Source organism: Coffea arabica, chromosome 7c (genome assembly GCF_036785885.1).
Source record: "Coffea arabica cultivar ET-39 chromosome 7c, Coffea Arabica ET-39 HiFi, whole genome shotgun sequence".
In the NCBI taxonomy this organism is placed as follows: Eukaryota; Viridiplantae; Streptophyta; class Magnoliopsida; order Gentianales; family Rubiaceae; genus Coffea; species Coffea arabica.
This window is the reverse complement of record NC_092322.1, coordinates 2,557,841-2,582,677: the sequence shown is the minus strand read 5'-3', so window position 1 is coordinate 2,582,677 and position 24,837 is coordinate 2,557,841. Positions and strand designations below refer to the sequence as shown.

Here is a 24,837-nt window from a genome sequence, read left to right as displayed (position 1 = left end):
ATTATTGTTGTTGTGATGCATTTTCTTTGACATGATAGCAGAAGAGAGGAGTGAATAGCTTAATTATTTCTTGTATGACGAAGCAAGAATCTGACCAGACTCTGCTTTTCAATCACTTTCTTTAGCCATCACTTCGGAGGTAATTTTGACTAAATATTTATCACTGCTGTCAATTAGTAGCATCGTGTGTTTACTGAATTGACTTGGGGTGGGGGGGAGGCAGGAGGAGAAGTTGGGAAGGAGGAGGCAGCCCATGTTGGATTTGGTGGGGAAAGAGTGGTGGGAACATCATGTGGCAATTATGGTGGACCGATGGGGCAGAGGCTAGAGAGAGCTTCTTGGAACATAGTATTGGGGTGATTAAGATTGGTTAGTTGGCCATTCTCGGGCCTCATGGAATTCAGGCAACCCTCATGCACTCTCTTTACTTTATCCACGTGATCTTGCAGCTTCCTTCCAAGTTCCAACCTCCTCTCCCTCCTAGCTTTCTTCTTCATATCTCTCAAGCATCACTGTCAATCTATTATTATTTTAATCATCTTCAATTAGGGTCCATTTGAAAAGATTGAAATCTGAAAATTTGAGATTAAGTACTGAAAGTATTAATTAAGTTATTGAATTGATTAAGACGTATCCATTTGACAACTAATTGAATTATAATGCTGAATTGTAATATCGCGATAACATACATGAAAATTGATCAAGTCGCACAAGCTAGAAGTATATTATTACTATCGACAGAACTCGTGAAAAAAGAGGGGCAAAGGAGGAGGAAGATGGAGAAGTTTTGCACTAATTAATAACTCGAATCAAAGAGAAATACTATATTATTTGTCAATCAATGCAATGGTAATTGCAAATTAAGGCGATAAGGTTTGGTTTTCAATGAATTAAGCTAATTAAATCAATAAGACTTGTTTAATGATTCTCAAGACACAATATGGTGCGTGGGACAGACATTCAAGTTGCAATGCATGGATGGTGTAGCGAGGCAGCTGAGCAGATACAAGCATAAAAATCCATAATCCCACCCAAGCAGCGGAACATGCAGCAGCGCACCCCATGTTCCATTTGCAGTTAATCTGTCAAATTCATTTGGCATCCCGCGGAATCGTTCATGCATCAAAATGTTTCTTTTTTGTTTTTATGATACATATATATTGCCGTGTTTTGACTAGATAACAGCTACTACTGTTTAACAGATATCATGTAGTAGTACTGATCATTGGTTATTATTCCATTCAAACGCCATCATACGTTCGACCAATAATTGAAGCTCCGATTCAATACAAATTTGTTTGGATAGTAAATTTATCCTAAATATCAATATTTCGCTTGCATCGTAAACATATTTTTCAACTCATTTTTTTTTCTATTTTCAACTACCTTTTCATCTCACGTACATCACATCATAAAAAGTACTACAGTTATTATTCCAAATAATACCCTGTCCAAACAAATTCGTGTTTTTCTTCGTCACTCAAAATTATAGAGTATATTTCTGGACTTCTCCATACTTCAGTGCCATGTCATCAAACATGTACTCATAATTGAAATCAGACTGTTGGAGCTTTTTTTTTTTTTTCTACTTTTATTTTGAGGTCAAAGTCGGATTTGCTTCGAAAAATTTTTATTCTTCTTTAACTGCTCCAAGAACTCATGCTATATCTACATCCCACTCTCCCCCTCCCCTCCCCCCCCCCCCCCCCCCCCCCCCCAAAAAAAAAAAGAGTCTTCAGGTGAACAAACTTATGCGCATACAGGAAATGGTGATGACAATAGTAGGTACTGTACTAAATAGTGGGACGAAGGCATGCAGGAAAATGGCGACAAACAGGGCAGGCAGCATTAAGTAGTGGCCGGCGAGAGGCAGGCAATTCTTGACAATGTGTTTAATGTGGTGGCCGGAAAAGTCATATCTGTGTCTGTTATTGGCGTCACAAAAGAAAAGAGCGAACCAATTAAAACGCCAGTAGTATCCTTAAAAGCCAAATCTCTAAGGAAGTTGAGCGATTTCCTTCGACAGCTATCATGCGTAATTGCGCTATTGCAACCTTGGCTAGATGATGCGGTTTAGTCATCATCCGTTCAATGACCTTGACAGCAGAAGTCTTTAAATACTAGTACTTGAAAAATGATGGATCACTTAGCCATGACAATCTTGTCGCTGGAGTGGTTAGATTTTGGGTCCATTCATCTGAACTCTTGTAGCTAGTTTCACTTCATAACCACGTTTACATAAAACAAAAGGGAAGTTGTAAGTATTTGGAGTCTCATAATTTGTGGAAGAGTTGAATTAAGTTGGCTCAATCAATTAATAAAGACGGTTCACATTCTAACAATAAAAAGTTGCGTATTCGAATCCCACTGTTGAGCTGAAAGAAAATCCTGCAAGCGATCTATGATTCCGAAAGCATATCATATGTCCTAACTCGCGACGGTGATCTGAACAGGATATAATCAAACTTTTATTTACAAAAAAAAAAAAAAAAAAAAAACTCATCAGACAGACTCAATGAATAGTATTTCATCATTTCCAAAGATTTTACTGTCAAGAGGCGATATTGATTGCTGAAAATGAATCGAAGACATCTTTTAATTATTTCCATCCATAAAGTACCGTCCGAGGGATGAAAGCTGTGACCTGTTTTCATCTTGCAAAGACAGGCTTGCGTACAGTTGGCGTTAAATTTCGTTGGACGACAGTCCCATCGCCGCCGCAGTCGTAATTGAATTGTCAACAACTCAACACCGAGATCCCTCTCTCTCTCTCTCTCTCTCTCTTTTGCTTTTTTCTTTTGTTCCTTTTAATTTTGACAATTACTGGTTCGAACAAATCATCAGAACAGCATCTTCAAATTATACTAGCCCAAGAAAAATTAGTTTTTTTTTTTTTTTTTTTGAGGAGTTCCAGGGCTTGGAAATTAGTAGGACCTTTAACACATTTCCGTTGAGTATTGAGTTGTTTTTTGGAACATCGCAACCCTACTCGGCTTTGTACGAAGATTAAGTAAAATTTCAGGAAGTAGAAAAAACAATAAAACGTCTTCGGACAACATGGAAAATAGCAATGTCGGGAGATCACCTAACCCCTGGAAAGGCAAGTCAATTTCAAAGCTGCGGAAATAGATAGTCTTCCATACTCTCAAGTCTCAAGTAAGTGTGCCAGCTGCTGTTGGACATGGACCACATCGTTCCTCCTTCAGGGCTCAGGGCTCAGGTTCGGAGGATATACATATACGACTCTCAAAATCCTGCTCTCTAATTTAATTTGGCCATTATTATTTTTATTTTGATCTCACCTAAATTCTAGGCTTTAAGAAGCATTTTTTTTTTTTGGTTCTTTAAGAAAGCGAAAAAAAAAGATAGTCTTCCAAAAAGGAAAGGTGGACAGAAGTGGTTTATTTTGCCGTCCGTTACTAAAATTGTAAATTATTTGAGATATTTTTACTGTAGTATTTTTTGTGATGTGATGTATGTGAGATAAAAAGATAATTGGAAAGATAAAAAGCTGTATTGAAAATTGTAACGGTGATGTAAGCAAATATATTTGAGGAAATAATCCACTATCCAAACAAACCCGTTGGTAGTTCACAACGATTGAGATATTTGATAGGTTAAACACGCAAAATACTTTTGGAACATAAATCGACAGACAGAAATTCCTATAAATGGAAGTATAATCTTTTTCTCTTTCCTTAAGAAAAGCCCATGACAGTGGTCGGAAAAATGGCATTTTCCCTCTCAAATGGCAAGAAAAAAAGAGTTAGGGTAGTGGTTCTCGGATAATACTTGACTGTGAAGTATGTCTTGGGCTTTGTAGGGATGAAGAGTCAAGGTAGCAGTGCCTTTTTCTTTTCCATTTTAACTGTTTTCGTTTAAATGCAAAGCAAAACCGGTTCTGCCATATTACTGGCAAAAGAATCCTAAAACTAGTCCAACTCGAGAAGCTCATTCGAGTTTTTCACATCATTTTTACCTGCTAAAAGAAACTACTGGTATCATGGACAATGGAGCAAGCCAGTTGTGGAAACTACTCGAGAAAACTGACTTAGAAAGGATCGAGAATTGGTCGAGGCTCGAAGATCTCCTCCTAATGATGCCAGGCAAGAGACTTGGGAGTTTGGACAAGAGTGAGCGAAGCTGCACTGAGACTCTGCAAGAATTTGAAACCACTTTTCTTTCCTTACGCAATCTGACAAACTCCACATGAACCCTGCAATAAAAGGTCCTAACACATTATCTTGTCCACATGGAAGCCAAAGAAAATGACCCCACTACAGATATGACCCCAAACATTCACACTGGATCTGTCCCACACATTCTACCCCTCAAGAAAATGAGCAAAAATTTTCGACTGCCTGTTTCATCATTGATTTTCTTCCTACCATGAATAACATATATTCTATTCCTCGTTTGCTCTTTTCCCGGTTTCACAATGACTAGTTAATTGCAAGGGGCAGCCTTTATATATATTTCGCAAACCACAGATCCCTGAAACTCTGGCATCCATCATCAAGATTCAAGCGCTTGCGTCTGTGTTTACTCTTTTCCCTGATAAAGCCAAAGATAGACAGAACTCTCATTTCCTTTTGCTGCTGTGAGTTGTGAGAATAACCAAAAGAACATTTCTTGGGTCTGCATCCTTCCCTTTTTCCTCACAGTTTACTCGCTCTGGTATCCATTTTCTTGAAGCACAAAATTGGCAGGTGCCAGGTGGGGAACAGGAGGGATACTGATTAACTTTTGGGTCCATTGTGTTTTTCTTCTTTGTTATATATCATTCCTGGCGGAAGTGGAATCACAGCGTACATTGTCTGCACTATTTGTTAGCTTCAGAACCCAGATTCGAGTCGTACAGCCTCTCCAGTCATTGCTCTAATGATTTGAAGCACTGTAACTCTCATGTCTGTTACCCCCTGCACTTCAACCCTTCTCTGTTTCTTCTGCTGCTGCTGCTGCTTTGCCTCGCATATTACATTCCAAACCGCAGAACCTCGTATAACTTTACCCTTGACACAAACAAAAGAGAATTCCTTCTTTAGAATGTTGTTTTCACTGGAAAGAATCTCAAGCCTGAAGCAATTCTGCTTTGCATGGAACCCCTCTAAAATTTGATAGTCAAGGATCGATTCAAATAGCTAGACAAAGAAGTAAATGAACACAGCAAAGCCCAAAATTTTCCGTAGTCTGACTTGAAGAAAGAAACAGAGATGTCTGCAAAGATTCTGCCTCGTTCCAAGGATGAAAACAGAGATCTGCAGAAGCAGATTGGATGCATGAATGGGATCTTTCAGCTCTTTGACCGCCACTACTTCCTCGCTGGTCGACGCTCCGCTGCCCATCATCACAAAAGGCTGCTTCCAGGTACCTTTCTCTATGCTGAAACTGCACAAACGGAAATATTTAGCGTACTTGTACACATTTGAGTCCTCGTTACTCTTAAAAGCAATTGAAAGCATCACAATCCCTCCATGCTGCCTCACATTTCCTCAACCATGAAGCATGATACTGCTACTGTCGAGTACAATAATATCCAGACTAAGTATAACGTGTGAAAAAAAAAAGGAGATGCAGAAAACTAATTCACTACAGATAAAACTCTCAGTTAACAGGTAATTCATCCAGCTTTACTATTCTAGTAGTGACGAAAGAAGATTTCTTCTAGCCTACGATTGTGGTCTACAAGGTCAATTAAGATATACTGATGCTTACACCATAACCATTTCGGCCTTAACTCAGCATAATCTGAGGTCGCTATCCAACAGAAATAATCAACTTCTTCAGTTTCTTGACATTTCAACGTTTTTCTGCATGTCAAGGTGACAGCAGCGGCGGGGAGGCCAAGAATGCAACAGAGAAGACAACTGTAAGATTCCACATAAATCCTCTTACGGTTGCATAGGTCGAGTTCAGGTACGGTGGATAAGGCACTGACTATATGTTGCACTTGCAGGGATCAAAATTGGAGGTTGTGCAAGACCAACCACGAGTCTCCACTGAATCGCTTGGAACCTCCTTTTCATCCTCTTCTTGTTCATCTACATTTTCTTCGCTTGATCATAGCAGAACACTTCAGTGCAGACCACCTTCTTTCACCCAAAATAATCTTCTTGAAAGCACAAACGAAATACCTGTGAAACGACAAAGTTCCTCGTTGCATTTCAGCCAGCAATCCCCTGATATCCGAGATGTTGTAAAGGACTCCATGCAAAGAGAACATCGGCGAATATCAATTAAAACTGCAGCTAGAGAAGATGGAAGAGGCCGCACATTGAAGCATATTGACTCACCAAGGCCTTTCCAGCAGCCCAAAACTGTACAACCCAGAGTTGCAGAGTTTGACAGCCGCAGTCTGGCTAAGCTTCAAGATTCTCCGTGTATTTGCAAGGAAGAGAGCGATGCTTCTCTGCGCCAGGAGCGAAAGGAACCGCCTCGATTCTCCTATGATGAAAGAGAGACACGAAATAGATTAAAGTCTGCCACGAAGCTCAAAGAACTACCTAGGTTGTCACTGGACAGCAGGCAAAGTTCCTTGAGTTCTGCCTCTGAACCAAGGTTGAATTTCCTCTTGAGGGAACTGCGAAAAGGGGAAAACGTAATTGCCAGCAAAATAGTCGATGCCTACCAAGTACCAGGAAGCAATAAGCGAGCATCTGGTGTTGTTGCAAAGCTCATGGGTTTGGAAGCTTTTCCAGATTCCGTTTCCAATAATGAGGGTGAAACCATAAAAGATAATTCGTGCCATGATAAGGATTTTTTCACAAAATCTTCAAAAGAATCCGACAAATGCAAGAAAAATCCACTACGAATCCAACAGATGGTGCACAAGGATCCCGCTTCACCAGTATCCAAAAATGGCAGCTTGGGAATTCAACCTACTTCCAGTCCAAGGTTTCCTCTAGAAACAGCATCCTGGAGGCAGCCCAATGCCATTAACGACTCTCCAAGAACAGGTCCAGGTAGTTGGAATAGTTACAGAGACACTCCACGGACATCCTCTTCAGTTTACGGTGAGATTGAGAAAAGGATAAGTGAACTTGAGTTCAGGAAATCAGGCAAGGATCTCAGAGCTCTTAAGCAGATACTTGAAGCAATGCAAAACACAAGGATGAGGTTAGACAACAAAGAAGGAGAGCAAGCTGACTTGAGGTCTGAAACAAGCAGATACAGCTCAGATTACAGCTGCTGCAGTGATCTGGATTCAACAGCATTTAAGTGCCAAAGCAACAAGATTGACCATTTGGCTTCCAAGAAGGTGACTAGTTCTCCAAAGAGGTTCAACTCTTCAATTTTGATAACAAAACCAGCCAGAACTATGGGCGATGGCAGGATTTCAGGTACGTCAGTGGTCCCTGCTGATGCGCCACATCTCCCAAACCTCCGGACTCGTGAAACTCTATACACTAGAAAAGATTCAGTTTGTAAACTGGCAGCAAAAGATCTAACACCAAAGAAAACTACCCCCCAAAACCCACATCATTGTAAATCTTGCACAGACAAGAAGATCAATAGTAAGATTCCAAAAGTAGTGCAAACAACAAGAGCACCTCAGCTGGCAAAGGTAGAAAACTACGTTGCCTTTGGGAGGAGTTCTGGTTCTGTGAGTCCAAGATTCCAACAGAAGAACCATGGGATTGTAACACAACCTCATCTGACAACTCCATCCCCTGAATTGGAAAAAAGAAGAGGCAAACTCATCGAACCAGATTCAAGTAGTAAACTCAGACCAAAATCAACTTTGCACCGCCGTAAGGACAGAATAAGCTGTACTACTGGCAACAAAGAATTCAGTCACCAAGGTGATACAGCTTCTATACCATCTGAAAGTACCAGTAGCTTAGCCTCCCAAACTGACACAGAAATTACAAGCACAGGATCTTCTACTGAGATCAGAACCAGACGGAAAGCAGACCAAAAAGAAAGGGTAAGTGCTAATGGGCATTCTGCTACATACATGCATTTTTCAAGAATTATTCACTAAAAAGATTGACAATTTTTTATTTCATATGTCCAGAATGGTGCAGCTAGTTTAGGTGAAGACATGCCACTCGCTGAACTCATAATAGTCCCAACTGAACAACCGAGTCCAGTCTCTGTTCTGGACGCAACATTCTGTAGAGAAGATTCACTGTCTCCTGTGAAGAAGATATCAACTGTTTTTCAAGGTAGCAGTTTTAATTCCTGTAACACCCGCATAGCAAATTATGTCCTTGCCTATGAGACTACAAAATAAACCAAATCACACATAAGTACGACAGTGTACTCTTAGAGTTACTTTTCTCAGGACTGTAAATTCACTATTCTTCTCGTCCTAATTGTCCCCATAACAACAGATTACAGGACTCCAGATCCTGATGAAGCAGAATGGCATTATCTTGGTGATGGGTTCAATCAGAAGAAACTAGAGAACCTAAAGCAATTACTTCATAAGCTCAGATTGCTGAACACAGTTCCTGATGAAGCTAGCACATTTGAATTCGATTCTCTCAGCGAGAGACCTAGCCCGGATCACAGATACATTACCAAGATATTACTAGCGTCGGGTCTCCTTGAAGACATATGTACAGTATCAACAGATATTCAGCTCCATTCATCAGGCTATTTGATCAATCCTGATTTGTTCCATGTACTGGAACAAACTGAGGAAAACACCATGTCAGCAAATGAGGAACACAGGCGGAGCAATGCTCCTTTAAAGCTTGATCAGAAAATCCATAGGAAGTTGGTATTTGATATTGTAAATGAAATTCTTATACGTAAATTAGCTCCAGAAAGTTCCTTCATGCAAAGAAAGAGAAACGGGACTGGGAAGGAGCTTCTGAGGGAGCTATATTCAGAGGTGGATCATATCCAAGCAAAAACTGACTGCAGCCTAGATAATGCTGATGAAACCACCTGCATCTTATATATGGATATGATGCAACAACGTGATGACTGGGCAGATTACCCAAGTTTGATTCCAGCAGTGGTGTTGGACATGGAGCGACTCATTTTTAAGGACCTGATAACCGAGGTAATTACTGCTCAGGCTTTGGGGCAGTGTGATTGGACTGGAAGGCAATGTAAAACCATTTACTAATGAGTAGTTAATCTTGTGTTCTTTTCTTAACATTCTCTTTCTTCCCCACCATTAATGGGTACCATTGCTTGCAACTTCTCACAATTCAGTTCCAAATAGCTAGGAGTCTTGCTCACGAGACACCAGCCATCCTGTAAAGAAGATGCTATCTTACGTCTAACTACAAACATCCTCGTACATGAGATGGAGTTTTCCCCTTTTCATGTTCCAGATACGCACTTGTGGATGAATCTTGTGTATAGCTGGGAATATCATTTGGTTCGTGAAAGGACGGCAATACAAAAAGTTAAAAGCTCATTTGAGTCCTATTCCCTTCTAGATCGTCCATTTTTTCCCCCAGAAAGTATGACAAAAAACCAGTCAGGATTGCTCACACTTGCCTGCTCACTATCAAATAGAAAATATGGGCATTCTAGTCAGATCATCCCAGGTATATGCTAACATTTTTTCACAAGGCCACTGACACTAGAGGTACTAAAACAAGGGATCCGATATAAGATCCTTTCACATAATACAGGATTTGCAGCTCCATTTCGCCTGTCACAACAATTTTTTTTCCTTTTTGGGGTGGGGGTGTTGGGCAGGGGTGGGGAACATTTCAAATAAACATGGCTCAGTTTTAGCCAAGTACTAACCAGAGAAATCAAGTTTCAGCAAGCATCCTAACAAAGGGATTTCCAAGTTGTAGCATTGACAATGTAAAGACAGAAAGCAAAATCGTTATAGCTGTTATCATGTTGGTTTCAAGAAAAAATGGCCGAAAAACAAAAATTTTCAGGAAAAGAGATTATCAGAAACTCCTTATCAGTTAATGAAATCCTATAATTTTTAATAGTTCTGGAAGACTTCTAGCAAAAGATTTTGCCAATGTACATTATTGGAACCTATTCCAATACATGCAGAGAGACATACATACACCAAAAAATGCCAACAAAATGTTGAAAAACTGGGGGTGGCAATAGCAATTTGACAAGTCATTGTTCTAGCAATACCCACGAAAATGGAAATGATCTCTTCAAGTACACTTAAATCCTAAAATACCCATGAAAATGGAAATCCTTGCAACAATAACTTCATCAGAATAAAAGGACAAAAATTTCAAAAGTTAAACAGTAACAATTAGCTTTGTGATTATCAGGTCATAAATACAAAAAAGCACAGCACAGCAAACGTAGAAACATTATATCAACTGCGAAGAATTATCATCGATAGACGTTCACGAGGACAACCGAGAATGACTTGCCCCAAGAACTTGTTATATGTGGGAACATCGGTCTCTAACAGTCCTGTATACAGACAACTCTAATACATTCATTCTAACTAACCTGGAACCAGCATGTATTGCCAGTTCCCTGAAGAAGTGTACAAGTTCAAATATGAACACACCTAATTTACAAGTGAGTCAGTTCCTGCAGATTCGTATGACGGCTTCAGAATTTGTTCCACCCGCCTTTTCTTGTCATCCATCCCATCGTCATTCCTAAACCAAGTGGAATTTTTATCAATTCCCTGGTTCTGAGAGCTTATAGCCACACGCAAGCACCTTTTGCCACCTCCAAGCTTAAATCGCACATTTGGTCTCCCGTTCAAAGGAACCTTTTTCCTCCCATCTTCGAAATCAAATGTTCCACTCTTAACCGCCTCAATGCCAGGTGCAAATGTCTCCATTGCAGAAATGTGACTAACCGGAACTTCAAGGTTAGCACTCTGCAGGAAGACTTCGTCCGAGAGTTTAGCAGGAGGAAGAACTAAAGACACCTCCTTCTCCCCATGCTGCAGAGGTGGAGTAAGAAATGGATTACATTCCACCAATCCCTTTTCTTTAGCTTCATTCCCAAAATCAACCTCTACGGATGGCTGAGTCCCGTTACAAGCCATTCGCTGCTGCAAATTTGCAAAAGTTTTATCCAACTCTCTTCTCTTTTCAACAGGCCCCCCGACTTCGTCCTCCCAAATCTGTGCCATTTTCTCATCTATTTTATGCAGGCTGACATAGGTCTCAGGGTCTGGAAATACAGGTAACCAAGGTGGTATATGCTCAGCAGGTGGGCTCCCTCCAGTCTGCTCAAAAGTCCTGCCAGGCTCCCGTTCTTTTAAAACAGGAAATCCAGGAAGTGAATAAGCAAATGGGATCTCCTCAGCCTCTCCAACATACCGCACCATCTCCCGCACAGTCCCTGAACCCAAAAGACAATGATCAACATCGGAAGCACCCGAAAATCCCTGTATTGAACCCAAATCTTCCAGCCCTTGAATTATATCAAACACATTAGACTGACTCCTACCCGCTAAATTTGCAAACATATTCCCAGTCTTCCCGATCTCTAAAATGTGCCGAACAGCCACATCAGACAGGGTGTCCAGAGCGGTGCGCTGGAAGCCCTGGAACCCTGCAGCCTCGCATATCTGAGCCACAGCAACTTTAGCAATGGAAAGGCCGAAGTCGTCAGCTCGTGACCTACTCTTCTTGCTATGGAGATGATTCAAATTATTTTCCCCCTCTTTTACATTCTCCCCACCTCCATCGCTCATATTCGGCACCGCCACTTCATATCACTTCATCCAAACTATATTTCCCAAAATTCCATCCATTTTGCAGACAAAGGAGGAGAAATCAAAATTGAAACCATTCCTAGAAAAACCCTAGATTCTTCCACAGGACTTGTTGAGTTAAGAAATTCAAAAAATTTGAGGAGGTAAAAGGTAAAATAGATCAGAAATATACGTATGGACAGTTTTCTAGGGTTTTATTGGCGGCAACCGAGGTAGAGCTTGAGCTCAGTTCAAAAAGCACACCCCGAGTAACGCTCTGACCAGACCAGACCCGAAGATTACGTCTCGTACTAAAAGATTATTACTTGACAAGCAGGTAGAAGGGCTAATTGAAAGAGAAAAACCTGGACCTTTTTTTTTCGGGGGGGGGGGGGGGGAGTTATCTTCCTTTTCCGGGTTCGAGCCTTGGGAGAGATGGGGAAAAGGGCGCCGGCATAAGGAGAAGGGACGTCGGGTTTAGATAAGGGGTTTTGTATTTATGGACGGAGAATTGGAGAAGCGGCGAGGATTGGGGCGGTGAGATTGGGATTGCAAGAAGCCGGACACGGCCGGTCATGATGTGACGCGTGTTTAATGAAAAGAGTATTCAGACATGCACTACTACATGGTTTTTTTTTTTAATATATGGATTACAAACACCTTTTCGGTTGCGTTTACGAGATTATAATTATTTTTACCTCACATATATCAAATTATAAAAAATATATATAATTACAAAATAAATGTCCAAATAATATCCTATTCAGACACATTAAGTACTATTAAGTGTGTTTGGATAGAGTATTATTTGAAATAATTAATTTAATATTTTTTATGATGTAATGTATGTGAGATAAAAAGATAGTTAAAAATATAAAAAAGTAGATTGAAAATTATGTTTATGGTGCAAGCGAAATATTAAAAAAAATAATTCAGCGATCCAAACACACTTACTAGTATTTCCCTCCAACACTTAACTATACTATCCTACGGAAACAGATATATTCTTTTCATGAAATAATAATCACAATTTAAGTGGTGGTTGATAATTTTACAATTGTCATATATTTCTCTCTTCTTTTGATATGTTTATAATCAATCATGTACCTTTAAAGTACATGGTTCAGAAAAAAGCTGTGATTTTACACAATTAAATTGAAACTCGTGACACAAAAATTTAAAAGAAAATTAATGTTTAAAACTTTTATTGAAAGGCCAAAAAGAGAAAAAACAAGGCAACATAGTCTTTGTTTTTTCATAATATATGTATTGAAATTCTTAAATTTTGGTAAGTGTTAACGTGATAAAGGATACAAGTATTATTTTTCCTGTTTGTGTACGTGTTCAATTTTACGATGTTTTTGCCATTTCAAATGAAATTTTAATTTCAAATTAAATCTTTTCTACGCCGTTAATGTAAGATGAGTTTACACTGATCAGTCAAAGTAAATTTGTGACTGTCTCTTCTATGAAATTTGATAACTTCATATATACTGTTAATTATTTATTTTCTCTGTCATCTAACTTTTCATGAACATGAAATAAAGCAGTTTTCCAGTACTGCCAAACTATTCCTTCTCTCCCTCTGTCAATCTCCTAACTTCACCGCTTTGAATCTCTTCCTCTATCAATCAATAATATGAGTTTGTTATGGATGATGATGAGAAAGGATTAGAAGTAGGCGCAAAGGATTAGAAGTGTCTCACCAAGTAAGGGCTTAATTTTTGCAGTAGATTTTGATTAGTTAAATATGAATAATATGTTTTAGGTGGGAGATATCTAAACTCTCGTGTGCGTGAACCCAATTTCTACACGTTGGATTGCAAGCAAAATGTGGAAAAGAAATGAAAATAATTCTTACCTCACCAGTTTTCATCCCAAAGCGTGACAAATTTTTTTTTCCTTACGTATCCTGTAAATGTCCCTAGTCAAATGACTAGGAAAACGAGGACAACACCGGCTTCCGTAGCATAGTGGTAGTGCGTTCGCTTCGTAAGCGAAAGGTCGCGAGTTCGATCCTCGCCGGGAGCTCTCCTTCCATTCTGTTTTTGAACTTTTCTGTTGGGTTGGGCTTGGGCCTTAGCCTGGGTTATCCTGTTGCTTTCGTCTCTCGGTCGGTGTCCGTGAGTTTTACCACACGTCTATTGGGCTGCAGCAAGTCAAGACACCATCTTCAATTATACGATGCAAGAAGACGTAATTCAGTAGAATCTGAGGGCTAAGACTTTTAATTTATTTATTTATAGTTTCTGGAGCAAGTACAATCTTAAGACTGGCGAGGATCACTTAGAGATGTTAGAGTAAGGTCCAAGAGACGAGGTTCCGTCACAATTGCCAAAGTCTGGAAAGGATCTAGTTAGGTGCCTTCAATAGTGAAAAAGGACATTATTATTTCATCGGATCTCTTATTATTCAAGGAACAAATCTACTTCCCTTGTTCTCTCTCTTTCTCTCTTTTTTTTTTTAGAAACCATAACTGTAGTATATCCTAATCTATCCTATACTAGGGAAGGGGGTGGACATAAGGAGATTCAGGAGTAATTTGAAGGGGACTGAACTACTACCGGATCACACGGATGCACTAGGTACTCGTCTGGATTTTTTGAACCAAATCCACATTTTAATGTGGCAATTAGTGGGAGGTAAGGGCCCTATCAAGTCTTAAAGGCTTGATGGTGGCCACTAGCCTTTTGGGCTGGTGGTTACTTCCCTTGTTCTCTAATCACCTTTTTTTTTTTTTTTGGATTGATTAATCTATTCTACGCGATCGTAATTCTTTATTGTCTAAGAAGAACATTTTTATCTTTTTATTTTCAATCACAACTATTTTCAATCACTTTTTTATCTTTTTTTTATTTTTCTTTTAAAAACCGTTGAATTCTTTGTCTGCCCTTTTTTTTTTTTTCCCCATTTGTTAGCAAGGGTTCCATGTCGTTGGGCTCTTAAACCTCATAGAATCACTTCTAGAATCTAGATTTCTGAAGTAACTCAAAAACAAATTCAAGAAAGTCTTATCTCATCTCATGGTTATCATTTTCCCCCCTTTAAAAAATTAGCAGTGATCTGTAGACTTTAACATAAAGGCACATTAGTTACATTGGAAAACCATGGTTACAGGAGCAGGCACAAATGGGCTCTCTTCTCATATATGCAACATAGGAGGTGAAAATTTCTTAGGCATGCGAAGCCGTATTAAAAGCACGATCTGCAGTCGATCTGTTAAGTTGTCTGTGCTTTGAAAATGAATAAAAAGAAAGGCAGGACTGGCACCAAAAGAAGATTGGTAGGGCACAATTAGTTTTGTTAGAATGCGTTCGAGGGTTTATAACATTACATACACCCCACAGCTCAGCTTTTTCTAATACCAAGAGCTTATTGCCACAGCCTGGGCAAAGTTAACATACTTTAACCTCAAAGGTCGGGGTATTGAAATCCCTCTTAATTTGTTCTCCATTGCTAAAAAAAATAATTTAAAAAAAATTCAAGAAAAGCAAAACTGCCCATACATGTATATGCATGTATATATGCTTACGTACATATAGCATGTAAATTGTAAGACATAATCGACGTAGGCTTGCATGCAGCTGTTTCCTCTCATTAGTGTCAAGGAAATGAAAATTGTTAAGCATCTAAAGTATTGCGACCATCATAAAGCTTCGCTTCATCGAGAATGAAAGATGTGTAATGCTGTGCTTTAGCTTTAGCTTTAGCTTGGGCAATATCGTCAAGCTTTAATCAGCCTGTCTACTGAGAGATATAAACACCGACAAAAATCCCTCCATTCCTACCCATACAACCAACCAATTGAGAAGTGTGTATATATATATATATATATAAGCTAACTAGTTAGGATGCCAAATATATAAGGATGTAGCAATGAAGGGATACCTAAAATGGGATTTGATCGTTGTAGTCTATTTTCCCCTCATGTGACCATAGAAAAAGGGAAAAAAAAAATACATATTCCTTAACTGACTTGCTTTTCTTCTCAGCAAATCAATTACAAGAGACAATCAACCATTCTAGTACACTTGTGAAAAGTTGTATATTGGTATTCTTTTGTGGCTTAATTTGACATAACGAATTTTTGGTGAAAAGTCCTTAAGTTTTAACGAGGGACGATCAAAAAGAGTGGCTGAATATAGGAATTCTCAATTCTTTCTTCATTCCTATATAGCAAACCTTGTTCTCAAATTTTTAACCCAAAAGCAAATTAACAAGTAAAATAGGGGCAATAAACACCTGAAAGATATATAGTATTTATATGCACCTCAAGAATGGATCAAACATCCCCTTCTTCTCTAGTGAAATTGTTAAATGAGCTTTTGCACTCGAACTGTGTCTTTGTGACGTGCAAGTAATAGAAAATCGGGGGAAAAGCTGTGACTTTTGTCATCGATGTAGCACGTACATTACAAATCACCATGCTTTGATCGATATCTCATTTTACTTGTCGTAGTTTTTTGACACAAAATTATTTAATCTTTGAAGCATTCAGTCATTACACATTTGACATCGCAATATAGGCTTCACATCATGAACTCTAGATGGGCACCAAATATGCAGAAAATGCAACGCAAAGAAGATCTATTACTCTCATCTTTGACCAATGATTCAAAAACTCTAGAGAGTGGAAGTCCGAATAACAAGGATTAACTAACCACCAACCCCACCGACTATCAAGCCTTTAAAACTTGGCCTCCCACCAATTACCTCGTTAAAATGTGTGGATTTGTTTCAAAAAATTCAGATAGATACGTACTACACCTGTTTGGTCAGATGTTCGTCTCTGGAAAACAAAAAAAAAAAGAATAAAGAATAACATGGATTAACTGCAAGATGTCCAATGTATATAACGTTAGGCGTGTTTCCATTGTTCTCTACTATCTTTGGGCTGTCAAGATTCCCGGAGGGTCTTATCCTTATCAGAGAACTTCAGAAAGTCAAGAAGTAGGAGAAATGCTACACAGATAGCTTTCATGGGTGTGAATATTTCAGCGGTTGTTATCCCTAATAAATTACAGAAACTCGAAGAGAAAATGACTAAGCCATTAAAGTCATTTGGCTTGCTAGGCAGCGTATGAAATAAGAATAGGACCAGTGGACTAACAAAATTGGCCGGTGAAGGATCTCCTGCGAAAGCTTTCCATGTGGTCCCTTATTTAACAAACATGATCCTCTCGATCAAAAGAAAAGAGCAAAGCTTCCGATCGAACCCTAAGTAAACTTTGTATTGTATTTGTACCACGGGCTTCTTCTCTTCTTCTTTCGGCTTCTCCCTTGTCCTCCCCAAGGTTCTTGGTTGAGGACCACAAACCCTCCCATCTTTTCTTTTGATGCCTCTCTTTTAAGGGGTCCTTAATCAGCTGGTCCTCCTTCTAACACTAGCAGATACTCATGTTGGATCTCGTGCAGAGATAGCTACACACCACTAGCTACTATACTGCAATCTCTATCCCGTCTTGTTCCACAAAACACACCCTTTTCTACTTCTTTTTGTTCTTAATCGCGACAGCCCCATCTTTGCTCATTCTTTACTTTTTTCACACAAATTAGTCTCAAAACAAATGCAATATGCTTATCTCCTCTCTTCACTTGGTTTTTGTACTAGGGTTTAACTAAGTCAAAACACAGAGGATTATCCCCCCCCCCCCCCCCCCCCCCCCCCCCCCCCGCCCAAAATAAAAAAAAAAAGATCCCTAAATCAGTGTGGAAGATGGTTGAAAAGACTAGCATTTCATTTAACACGTATACGTCTTTTTGTCTCTGCACATTGGCCAAACTTTCTTGTGAGGCTGCAAAAACGAGTACCAATCTCGAAAGAAAGTTTCGCTGCTCTTTTTCCCCAAACAAAGTTGAAAAGTCTGAAGAACATCAGAACTACATGTCTACGAAGTAAATAATTAGATCAGCCATGAAAAGAGGATCTACCAATTGAGTGCTTAGCATATTCGTTGTACAAATGCTTGGCAAAATAACAAGATGAATAATGTATACAAACACCATTCAGAAACTTTGCAACGTAACAACATATCAGATACTAATGGGTATGATCGACCGACAAGATAACCATAATTAATGGTCCTTCACTCTCTCTACTGAGGCATTCATGTATCCTCGGTCGATATGAATAAAAATCCAGTTTTGCATCTTCTTATCAAACATGAAATATCTGTCGCACCAATTGAATAGGGTCCAAATGTAAATCTCTTTGAAGGGTTTCTCGGCAGTTCAAGCAATGAAAGCTTACACAATCAATCATGAGATCATGGCAGTGATGACAACAATTGTTAACATCTCAAATTGAACTTTCCATGAAGCAATAGATTGTCATCAAATGCACATATAACCCCCACGAAGGCCTATTTGATCCCTCAAAATGTTTTGCTCTAAAATACTATACGTATACATTGATCACAAATTTACTCCTAATCATGCAGCCATACATATATCTGCTTTGGTTCTGAAGCAGTTACAAACTTTTGTAATATATATAGAGGTTTGAGATTAATTACCTTGAACTGAAGTCATTGTCAAGGTCTTGCTTGCTTTCGCGATCATTTTGTGAAGGGAGGAGATTGGTGGTTGTACTTAGTATGCGAAAGGGTCTACCAGCAGCATGTTGGCTTGTAGAGTCACTAACAGGTGGTGCTAGGGAACTCGTGAGTGGATTTTCCGTAGTCGAGTTCAGCATTTGGAACTCGATTTGTTTCTGGGCGTAATCCACTGTAACAGGAGGAGCAATGTGGGAAGGAAAATAAGACTGCGTTATGCTACTAGCAGGCTGGTACACGAGAACCTGAGGTCCGCCTGATGGCACGGACATCGTTGATGGCAATGGCACAACGCTGAAGTTGTGGAAATCTTCCGGTTGGGGTACTGGAGTCAACCCAGATGGGCTTCCAGATTGTGACAAAGACAAATTTGAAGGATCCCATCTGATTAAAGAATTGTATGGCAGCACTGTGCTATTCAGCAACCCTAGGCTTGGTGAAGTAGAGTGGCCAAGTCTTGAGAAAAAATTGTTGGATGAAAAATATGCAGCGCCATGACTAGTGCTTTCATAATTATTGCTATGTTGCTTCCCCTCTTCACTTGATCTTGTCCAAGTTTCTTTATCCTCGGACGAATCCCCTGACCTTGCGATTAATTCCTTGGATTTAGGCCTCAAAATGGCATCCGAATCCCACGTCTTCGACCCTGATGGTTCACTAGGATGATGATCGTGATCCCCCCAATTGATACTAGCACCAATCCTAAGTCCTTGATCCTTGGTTACTTGATGAGCTCCAACTACAGGATGATGAGTAGCCCAAACTGGTTGAAAACTATGGTTAAAGCTTCCGGGAGGCATTTGCAGCGGGGGCAGCTCATCTATCTCGTGCTTGGCGGCATTCAACAACCAATCAACAACTTTACTTGGCTGACTAAGCCCTAACCTGTCTTGAAGATCATAAAGTTGAACAGCTGTGGGAACAGAAAGTCTAACACGCCTGTCTCTAAGCCCTCTCACAGTGCAGACTTTGCTATGCCGGTCTTTACCTCCAAATGCCCTTGACACCCGCACAATCCGTGGATCTTTCAACCTTGACCATGATGATGATGATGATGATGCCGCTGCTGCAGAAGTACCGGATATTGAAGCCTTATAATTAGAAGTCTTCTCATCTGTTGCTGTGTTGCCTTCTTGTTTTGCTGTAACATCTGCCGCCGCATCTATTTCCCTGGCAATCATCTTTTGTTTCTCATGATAATTGGGGTCAAATACCGAAAATGCAAGCCAACCAGTTCGACTAGTGCTCCCAAGGAATGTAACTGAAGGAAGCAACTCTCCTTTCACGAAATTAGGGACTTAATTCTCAGAAACAGTTTTCTGCGCCGCAACCTAAAAGAAGAAAGCTAAATATACGAGCAATCATTGCTATTAATTAAACAACCCTCAACATAAAAAGTGCAAAAAATATTTGTCTGCATTGTTAGGATGCCAATCAATAATTTAAGTAGGGTAAAGACCAAATATTAATATTTCCATGGTGATGCGACAATATGCTGAGTGCGGTTGCTGAAGACGGCTTATGGCAGGAAATGAAAAGGGGCCACGCGGGCAGCGGAAGCCCTCTACCGAAGCTATGCTTCAAGTAATCTTAATCTGCAGTGCACGATAAGGAATGATAAGCATGAGAGAAAAATCTCACTTACCGCAGCGACAGTCAAGCAAGCAGCTCCTAGGTGTGTTGCCAATTGCAAAGCATGAAGAGAAGAAAGAATGGCAGCTTAATTTTCTTTGGATTCAGTGCTGCGGAGCCCTAGCTGTCTCTTCAACAACTTGTGGGGAAGGTTTTGAAGGAGGACGCTCAATTTTCAACATTTGCAGAGAGAACACACTTAAATGAAGTTGTGCGATGGTGAAGAGAAGATGCCGGAATTCAACCGACCACGGCACAAGGGGGGAAAAATAAACCCCAGGAAAGAAAGCAGTGGCTCATGGACAGCCACGTGTACCCTTGGCATCTGACAGATAAAATAATGTGCTAGTCAAAATCTTATCAAATTTTCTTCACGCATGCTGAGCTATCATTGCCTTGATAACAAAGTCGTGCGTGACCTTCTTCTGCAAGTGCAATGTCACTCCGGACGTTGTTTTCTGGCAGGCAAATACCACTCACCGCTGGTGCGTACTAACTATAGGTATATGTATACATACATATGTATGTATGTATGTATGTATCATTTGGTCCTGAGAGACAAATTAATTTGCTTCTAAGGAAGCAAAGGCCGGGGTTTCTATTTCAACAACCTTTGCCTTGGGGGACCATCGAACACGTTTGTTCGGAAAGTTGGCCTTTAATTGATGCTTGTATTGACAGCTGAATGAGGAAAAAGAAGAAGAAGAAGAAGAAGAAGCAACTCTAGCTGCTTGAATTCCAATTGAAGTTGCAAAAACTTTTAGACCCGCTGCGCTGCTTCAGTAGTCGACATTGATTTTCCTCTTCTTTTTCTTTTGTTTACTTATTTTTTGATCAAATACAGTAGCTAGGAGTAGTTATAGTATTTTGTTTAAGTCCAAGTTTAAGCGGAGAGAGAATGAATTTTAGCCAAGAAGAGTATTCAGACCTTATGAATTAATGGCCACTATATAGTTTACGTGCATTCATTCACTCACGCAGCTTGAATTGACAGATATTAATTGGACTCAATTTGTTCACGTGGCCCTAATTCTAAGAACACCAATCAATAGGACGGGCACCAATAATAAAAATCAGAAGCTATTTGTGTCTATGTCTATGTCTATGCATTGAGTTTGAAGTTAGATTTAATTAGTGAGATGGATGGAGTGGTCATGAATTAAGTAATTGCAACTTTAATTGGCTGGTCATGAATCATGATAGGGAATCATGCTACTGTGTCGTCTTGTTCATTTCGCTAGCAAGCAGTGGCATGCGTGGTCGTGTCTTCTTCTGTTCGCATATAAGCAAACAAATGTTACTTGAAGTGAGGTGAGAATTTGACAAGCCAAGTTACAGTAGTAGGCAGCAGAACTAGTGTCAATTAGGAAAGTTTGATCAATCTTGAAAAGTAATGGTGTCTGGGTAAAAACTAGTGAAAGCAACAGCGTCATCTTTGATGTGTATTATGCATATATGCATGCATAAGTAGAGGGAAGCATATATATATATATATTCTTATAGATTAGTAGCAGCATATGGTATTGCAGTTTACATTATGTGCTTGGTAGGTGAGGGACCAGTTCTGCACTGCTCCTTTAAAACGCCCACTTTGTAGAGAAAGGAAAAATGGATCAGGACCACTCAACTTTCCTGCATGGAGTAAGTTGAAAATGGTGTCTGTATGTATATATATATATATGTATACATCAATATCTCACTCTGAAAAACTCAAATGTACAAGTAAAAAATATATGCGTTGCTCTTGAGCTGCTTTACACCAAACCAAATGTGTTATGAGCATGGATGCAAAATTAAAGCAACTAGTAGTATTAAGTTCAGTAGGCAGAGCAGCACTTTGAACGATCGACAACAGAAACGGGAATTTTACCATTCTTTACCGGAAGAAGCTCCGGACGTATAAAGGGCAAAGAAATACTAACTACTGATTCGTAATTCCCTTCTCTTTTGGAAATATGAACGTTAAACTGTTAGCCTTGGGGGGATCGGAAGAGGGGTACTGTCATGTTGCTTCCCCTTGGATTTTATATTTGTGAAAGTGGGGGAAAGAGGAGAACAGAAGAAGTACTAGTGTAGAAAGCTATCTGTTATGATTCACATGCGCATGTTTAAAGTTGGGCATGAGTACGGTATTTCTTGGATGTCAGATTTGCTGCCATGTAGAAGAAAAACACAAAATACTAGCAGCGGCAGCAGCAGCAGCAGATGGTATGATATTCTGACATAATCTTTAAGCCCTTCAACAACCTATAGCAAGCGTTGGAGTCCTTCCTCAGGCAAGAGATGCACGAAAATGAAATGATGGTACCAGAAATTCAAGCAGTCAAAAAACCACATTCATATTTCAACAAATTATATATTCTTCTCCTTTCTTCTTTAATTTGAGGATCAATATATAATTACCTCAAAAGTCTTTAATCGATCTTTTTGTTTTCTTTTCCCTTTTCTTCTCTGTATGGAGAGGTTAGGCATTTATGAGTGCCGATTATAAACGCAGTTAACTAGTAGTAGTGGTGGTGGTGGGGGGATCTTTTGTAAGGGTTTTAGTTGAGAGGGGTAGAAGAAGAGACGGGTTTCAGAGCAGCAGTAGGGGTAAAACGTAAAAAGATGAGCAGTGCAGTGCAGTTGGCTGTGGGGGGAGGGATCATGCATCTCGAGAGAAGAGCGAAGCAGTGAGATTTTGAGGGTAATCCAATCATCCATTATTATTATTGCCAGAGATGAATGAATGGTCCCCAGATCCCAGACACGAATGACTGTGGGATCAGAATCTAGTACTATTCACGTCTTATGATCTACGGTCGGCCTCTTATCCTTTTTAATCTTTGCATTCGAGGGCCTCCCGGCAGGCGTCAGGCTTCAGCCCACAATTTTTTTCTTTTAATTTTCAATTTTCCCAGCTTTACAAAATCGCAGTTATCATATGTCTTACTTCGCTCGGCAAGCAAGAATCTGTTGCATTATCATAGTAGCATGATCAGTTGACCAGATTGCTGGGTGTAAAATTGTTGATCATACGTTACATTACTAGTAATTGCTCTGAAAAGATAACCAGGAAAAAAAAAAAGGGCTTAATAATAAGGTAATGAAAGCGGCAAATCACTTCTAGTTAAGTAGGGGCAGCCCGCAGCTCAAAGATGATTGGTGATTTGGTTCTGCACCTCAACTACGTGGTTGGTTATGCTGACTTGGTCGTGAATGTGCTAATTGGTGATTGTAGTTAGTTAGGTCACATCTATGTATGTCTATAGTCACCTAAGGCAGGACTTTGCTTCCTATATATATATGGAGTTGGGTAGTATTAGGCAATTCCCCGGGAAAAGCCCCTAAAACTCACCGGCTTCAAAATTTTGCAATTCTTTTTGAATTAATCTTCTATACATTGACAGTGCTACACTTTCACCGTTGGATTGAATGCATGATATATAATTCGAGTTTAAATTTGAAATCCAAATTTTGCATATGTGTCGTGCATCCAACGGTGATAGTATAGTGTACTCCCTCCGTCCCACTTTGATAATCCTGTTTCTTTTTTCACATAGTTTAAAAAAAAGTAGTTAACTTTGTTGGAAAAGTAAATTTAGATTGCTATTTTTCTAAAATACCCTCAAATTAAATATGGTACAACTTTACGGGAACTTGAATTGATGGTAAAAAAAGAATCAACTCTCATTAAATGGGGTAGATTTATAGTAACAACTACTTACATTGAATAAGGCACACTTTTGTAACATAATGTATGATTTTTATCAAAAAGTGAACCTACTTATCAGCAAATTAATGACCCGTAATGATGGAATCAACGCGTCCCAAAAATTTCTCGCCTAGCTACTAGTGTAATTCGTCTTATTTCCTTGAAAAAGAATATACTCCCTCCGTCCCACTTTGATAGTTCTGTTTCTTTTTTCACACAGTTTAAGAAAAAGTAGTTAATTTTGTTGGAAAAATAAATTTAGATTGCTATTTTCCTAAAATACTCTCACATTAAATAGAGTACAACTTTATGGGAACTTGAATTGATGGTAAAAAAAGAATCAACTCTCATTAAATGGGGTAGGTTTATAGCAACAACAACTTGTATTGAATAAGGGTATTTAAGAAAAATGAAAATACAACTACATTCTTCAATTGGAAAGTGGACTGTAATTTGGGACAGACAAAAAAGGAAAACAGGACTATCAAAGTGGGACGGAGGGAGTACGAGGAGAAGTGCTCTTTCCCGATTGCTACTAATATTAACTGATGAACGACTTGGCCCAAATTCTAATGTGCATCAAAGCCTCAATCCTACTTGTCCCAGATTCCATGTCGGCTGGAGAGCAAGCGGATGAACTCAAAATACTAGGATATTTGTGCCCTTCGATGTTTAGGTCTCAAACATGCGCGCATTACCAAAGATTAAGCAGCTAGGCTTGGTCTTTTCACCTCAGGTTGTTTCTGTGTTCCAAACAAATCGAAACGGTCTGAATATCCCAATTTAATGACCGTGGAAAGATTTTTTTAAAAAAGAAAAAGAAAAAGTGCAACTCAGGGTATTGAAGAAGTTTCATTCATTCCATCCATGCATATATATGTAGAGAGAGAGAGAGATTACCTTTGCCTCATCCAATGAATTCAAGAATTAGTCGTAAATCCTGGGCAAGAGTACGAGAAGTTGGGATGCTCCGTCGACTCTGCAGTCTGCTGTGTCGCTCACTTGACATCTTTCTTCGAGATAAAAGTAGGTCTCCAAAACGAGGATGACTGTAAAACACAGAAAGAAGGTCCTTTAAAGTTAATGTAATGCAAAGTTGTTTCATCTGTCTCTCTTTTTTTTTTTTAAGTTTTATGCCAGAGAGGAATTGCAGTTCACTTTCTCTGCCAGCTTTGTATCATTAACTGGGAGCATTTACTATTCCCCTTCCTCAGATCACTCGGTTCTTTTTCCCATTTTCTTCGTTTCTAGGGTCGTCTATACCCCTTTCACGGCCTAAAAGCCGAAATAAATGCCTAGACAGAAGATGCAGAAACGAGCAAACAGCGGCCTGCATGACCTTT

General features: G+C 39.5%; 3 protein-coding genes, 1 long non-coding RNA gene and 1 other non-coding gene across 7 annotated transcripts; 2 read left to right on the top strand and 3 right to left on the bottom strand.

Annotated features, from left to right (window-relative positions):
• The first annotated feature begins 3,892 nt into the window (after positions 1 to 3,892).
• Positions 3,893 to 9,279, top strand: LOC113697814 (protein LONGIFOLIA 1). Its single transcript, XM_027217404.2, has 5 exons — positions 3,893 to 5,367; positions 5,823 to 5,869; positions 5,957 to 7,927; positions 8,018 to 8,168; positions 8,337 to 9,279. Exons 1-5 carry the CDS (start codon positions 5,214 to 5,216, stop codon positions 9,080 to 9,082), a joined length of 3,069 nt encoding a protein of 1,022 aa, XP_027073205.1. The 5' UTR covers positions 3,893 to 5,213; the 3' UTR covers positions 9,083 to 9,279.
• On the bottom strand, positions 4,745 to 5,958 carry LOC140010376 (uncharacterized). Its single transcript, XR_011817638.1, has 2 exons — positions 5,716 to 5,958; positions 4,745 to 5,388 (listed from the first exon to the last, which is right to left on the bottom strand). It is a non-coding gene; the product is annotated as an uncharacterized lncRNA (long non-coding RNA).
• A 983-nt stretch (positions 9,280 to 10,262) lies between the features above and the next one.
• Positions 10,263 to 12,163, bottom strand: LOC113698891 (transcription initiation factor TFIID subunit 8-like). The gene has a single exon (XM_027218849.2). The coding sequence runs from the start codon at positions 11,612 to 11,614 to the stop codon at positions 10,469 to 10,471; it is 1,146 nt and encodes a 381-aa protein (XP_027074650.1). The 5' UTR covers positions 11,615 to 12,163; the 3' UTR covers positions 10,263 to 10,468.
• A 1,410-nt stretch (positions 12,164 to 13,573) lies between these two features.
• Positions 13,574 to 13,645, top strand: TRNAT-CGU (transfer RNA threonine (anticodon CGU)). The gene has a single exon. It is a non-coding gene; the product is annotated as a tRNA-Thr (tRNA).
• A 3,652-nt stretch (positions 13,646 to 17,297) lies between these two features.
• Positions 17,298 to 20,599, bottom strand: LOC113697968 (uncharacterized). Of its 3 annotated transcripts, none has more exons than XM_027217606.2 (3): positions 19,814 to 20,599; positions 18,130 to 19,513; positions 17,298 to 17,502 (listed from the first exon to the last, which is right to left on the bottom strand). In XM_027217606.2, the coding sequence occupies exons 2-3, from the start codon at positions 19,347 to 19,349 to the stop codon at positions 17,352 to 17,354; spliced, it is 1,371 nt and encodes a 456-aa protein (XP_027073407.2). In that variant the 5' UTR covers positions 19,350 to 19,513; positions 19,814 to 20,599; the 3' UTR covers positions 17,298 to 17,351. The 3 variants fall into 3 exon arrangements, with proteins under 3 accessions (XP_027073407.2, XP_027073406.2, XP_071913215.1); XM_027217605.2 differs by having other exon boundaries at positions 18,130 to 19,499; XM_072057114.1 differs by lacking the exon at positions 17,298 to 17,502 and adding an exon at positions 17,518 to 17,786 and having other exon boundaries at positions 18,130 to 20,597.
• Between the last annotated feature and the right edge of the window lie 4,238 nt (positions 20,600 to 24,837).

What these genes read in the sequence shown, in the direction of transcription:
- LOC113697814 (XM_027217404.2), top strand. Translation starts at nt 5,214, where the DNA reads ATGTCTGCAAAGATTCTGCCTCGTTCCAAGGATGAAAACAGAGATCTG. An exon ending in AAGCAGACCAAAAAGAAAGG is followed by an intron (nt 7,928 to 8,017) that starts GTAAGTGCTAAT and finishes TCATATGTCCAG; the next exon opens with AATGGTGCAGCTAGTTTAGG. An exon ending in GATATCAACTGTTTTTCAAG is followed by an intron (nt 8,169 to 8,336) that starts GTAGCAGTTTTA and finishes CCATAACAACAG; the next exon opens with ATTACAGGACTCCAGATCCT.
- LOC113697968 (XM_027217606.2), bottom strand. Translation starts at nt 19,349, where the DNA reads ATGATTGCCAGGGAAATAGATGCGGCGGCAGATGTTACAGCAAAACAA. An exon ending in GACAATGACTTCAGTTCAAG is followed by an intron (nt 17,503 to 18,129) that starts GTAATTAATCTC and finishes TTTACTTCGTAG; the next exon opens with ACATGTAGTTCTGATGTTCT.
- LOC113698891 (XM_027218849.2), bottom strand. Translation starts at nt 11,614, where the DNA reads ATGAGCGATGGAGGTGGGGAGAATGTAAAAGAGGGGGAAAATAATTTG.